The sequence below is a fragment of the Zingiber officinale genome, chromosome 6B (genome assembly GCF_018446385.1).
Source record: "Zingiber officinale cultivar Zhangliang chromosome 6B, Zo_v1.1, whole genome shotgun sequence".
In the NCBI taxonomy this organism is placed as follows: domain Eukaryota; kingdom Viridiplantae; phylum Streptophyta; class Magnoliopsida; order Zingiberales; family Zingiberaceae; genus Zingiber; species Zingiber officinale.
In genome coordinates, this window is record NC_055996.1 from 10,103,304 (window position 1) to 10,105,976 (window position 2,673).

The window sequence follows — 2,673 nt, forward strand, 5'->3', positions numbered from 1 at the left end:
GCCACTAGGTAATGAATACATAAGTTAAGCTTTTCATTCTCCCCCTAAGAGGGCAAACTCCCTCTAGGTAATGAAAACCTACCTTACTTCCTTTCATTCTCCCCCTATTGGCACACATCAACTCCCTACTGATAAAACACATCAACCCATCTTTGGGCACACATCAACCCATGCCCCAATTTTGAGCAAACCAAAGGTGTTGTTAATCTTTGGCTATCACATCTGAATATGATCTTCGATCTTACAGCGGTTCCAATGGTGGAAGCCATGGCGGCTTTGGTGCTGTTGGATCAACTGATGGCGCAAACATCACAATGCGGATTGTTTCCTGCCAATGCTGCTCTTCAGCAACAAATTGTTCAAGATCCAAATGGATCTCTGGTCACTCCATAGAAATTGAGTTCATTCCATTTCCTTCGATTTCCAGTTCAAAATGGTGGCAATAAATGTTGTTGCAACGATTGCAGATGTGTCCTCTACTGTTGTAGATGCAACAAGGCACTTGTATGATGCAAGTTCTATTAATATATTTTAGTGTTACATCAAAGGCAGGAGAAGATGGGGATGCCGGGAAGGGTTGCGCCGGCGTCCACCACGAATTCATTCCCAGTCACGTACTCTGATGCATCGCTGATCAGGTAGCGGATAGCCGAAGTCACAGCCGGGTTCACGGTGCCGAATGTCCTCAGGGGCACCGTCTTCTCTGCCACCTTTCCAAGCCACGCCTTTTCCATCAACCGCTTAGTTATCTCTGACTTGAAGAGCCCTGGACATATTGAGTTCACCCTAATCCCATAAACTCCAAGCTCCAATGCCATCACCTAAGAAGGGAAATAGAACAAAGAAAATAGTGTCTCTAATAGTAATATCCAATTGTGTTGGCCAGTGAGATCGGTACGTTAATTACCCTAGTGAGCGAATTGACAGCCGTTTTGGAGACCGAGTAGGCGAGAGAGCCAGGGAGTTGGCCGCGTTGCAGCCCGGCAATGGAGGAGATGTTGATGACCGAGCCCCGGTACCGGCCGTCGACGCGCATTCGGTGGCAGAGGTGCTTGGTGACGAGCCACAAGCCGGTGAGGTTCGTGTTCATGTTGGTATTCCAGTCGGCTTCAGTCCAATCTAGCGACGAGTAAACGCCACCTTAAAAAAATATTTTTTTTAATTTATTAAAAACGCTGAAAAAATTACGAATGCAATTTTGAAAAAATAAAAATAAAAAGATTTAATTTATGGCTGTTTTGACGATAGTAAGACTTCAAAACAGAAAAATTACTGACCCCTGACGCCGGCGTTGTTCACCAGGACGTCGACGTGGCCGAAGGCCTCCCACGCTGCCTTCACCGCGGCCTCGATGGCGGCGCTGCCGCTGCCGACGTCGAGCTCGACGGCCACCGCGCGCACACTTCCGGTTCCCGCGGAGGAGCCGTTGATTTCGTCGCAGAGGGACAGGAGACGCTGGAGTCTCCTCGCGGCTGCGACGATCTTGCACCCGCCGTCGGCGAGGTCGAGGCAGATCTCCCGGCCGATGCCGGAAGAAGCGCCGGTGACCATCACCACCTTGCCCTCTAAACTCCGATCTCCCATCGCCGCCGCCGCCGCCGACGCCATGCCTCTGTACACAGATTCCTCAAGATCGAGCTTTCTCGGACTCGATTGCTATTTTATAGCCGTCCGTTGGAGAACGCGAGACGCTGGCGGCGAACGGAGTGATCCAAAGAAGAGTCAGTGAGTGAGTGACACAGGATAAACATCCCCCCGCGGACTCATACGTCAGGCATGACGTCATCGGCAAATCGTCATGCCTGATGCCATGGCAGGAGTTCGGATCGATATTGGCTCAATGAGTAGATTTTCTTAATGTGCGATCTTAAATTTTAATTAAAAAATAAATAAATAAATAATAAATTATCCTAAAATCTCTAATACAGTAGTAGAAAATTTAAAGGGGTATATTTAATATTAGACTTTTAATTATTTTAAATAATTTTTAAGAATTTTAAAAGTTTAAGTGTCTTATTTAGACTTTTATAAATTTTATAGAAATCTAGTAGTATCTAAATTAAATTTTTATAGAATTTTAAAAAGTCATGTGTTATTTAAACTTGATTTTTTTAAATTCTATGAAAATATTTTGATATCCAAAATTTCAATAGATTTTCATGGATTCTTTTAAAAATTCTTGGATATAAATTTTAATCAATAAAAGCTCTCCAAAACACTTACGATTTTAAAAATAAAATAAAAAGTCTTCTCCTCATACTTGAGATTTATGTAGACTTCAAATCACTTTAATTTTTTATAAATAAATCCTTTCTCTTCTTGCTCATTGATTTTGATTATTTCTTTAATCTTAAAAGGTATGTTCTTGTTCAACAGCTCAGCGGCCTACATCAACCTCTCAGCATGCATTTTATGTGAAGTTGAGAGTCTTCTAAAATGTTGTTATCCGACATTATAACGGCAAAAGAATGGATTAGAACGGCTGGAACGGAATAGTAGCCGCTTGCAACCTTTTCTCTGGTGGCGACTCGCGGCGGCGGGTTGCAAGCAGAGATTTTTTCTCTGGTTGCTCGTGATGGGAACTAATGAGTGTCATCCGGTGCAACTTGCGGTGTGCCAAAAAGGAAGAAAATAAATAAATAAATTGTTTGAGGCGGTCGGAGATGCTTCCGT

At 43.6% G+C, this 2,673-nt stretch overlaps 1 protein-coding gene across 2 annotated transcripts; it reads right to left on the minus strand.

Annotated features, from left to right (window-relative positions):
• Window positions 1-202: 202 nt before the first annotated feature.
• Window positions 203-1,707, minus strand: LOC121989931 (3-oxoacyl-[acyl-carrier-protein] reductase FabG-like). Of its 2 annotated transcripts, none has more exons than XM_042544232.1 (3): window positions 1,278-1,707; window positions 908-1,119; window positions 203-821 (listed from the first exon to the last, which is right to left on the minus strand). In XM_042544232.1, the coding sequence occupies exons 1-3, from the start codon at window positions 1,606-1,608 to the stop codon at window positions 543-545; spliced, it is 822 nt and encodes a 273-aa protein (XP_042400166.1). In that variant the 5' UTR covers window positions 1,609-1,707; the 3' UTR covers window positions 203-542. The 2 variants fall into 2 exon arrangements, with proteins under 2 accessions (XP_042400166.1, XP_042400165.1); XM_042544231.1 differs by having other exon boundaries at window positions 216-821; window positions 908-1,140; window positions 1,278-1,704.
• Between the last annotated feature and the right edge of the window lie 966 nt (window positions 1,708-2,673).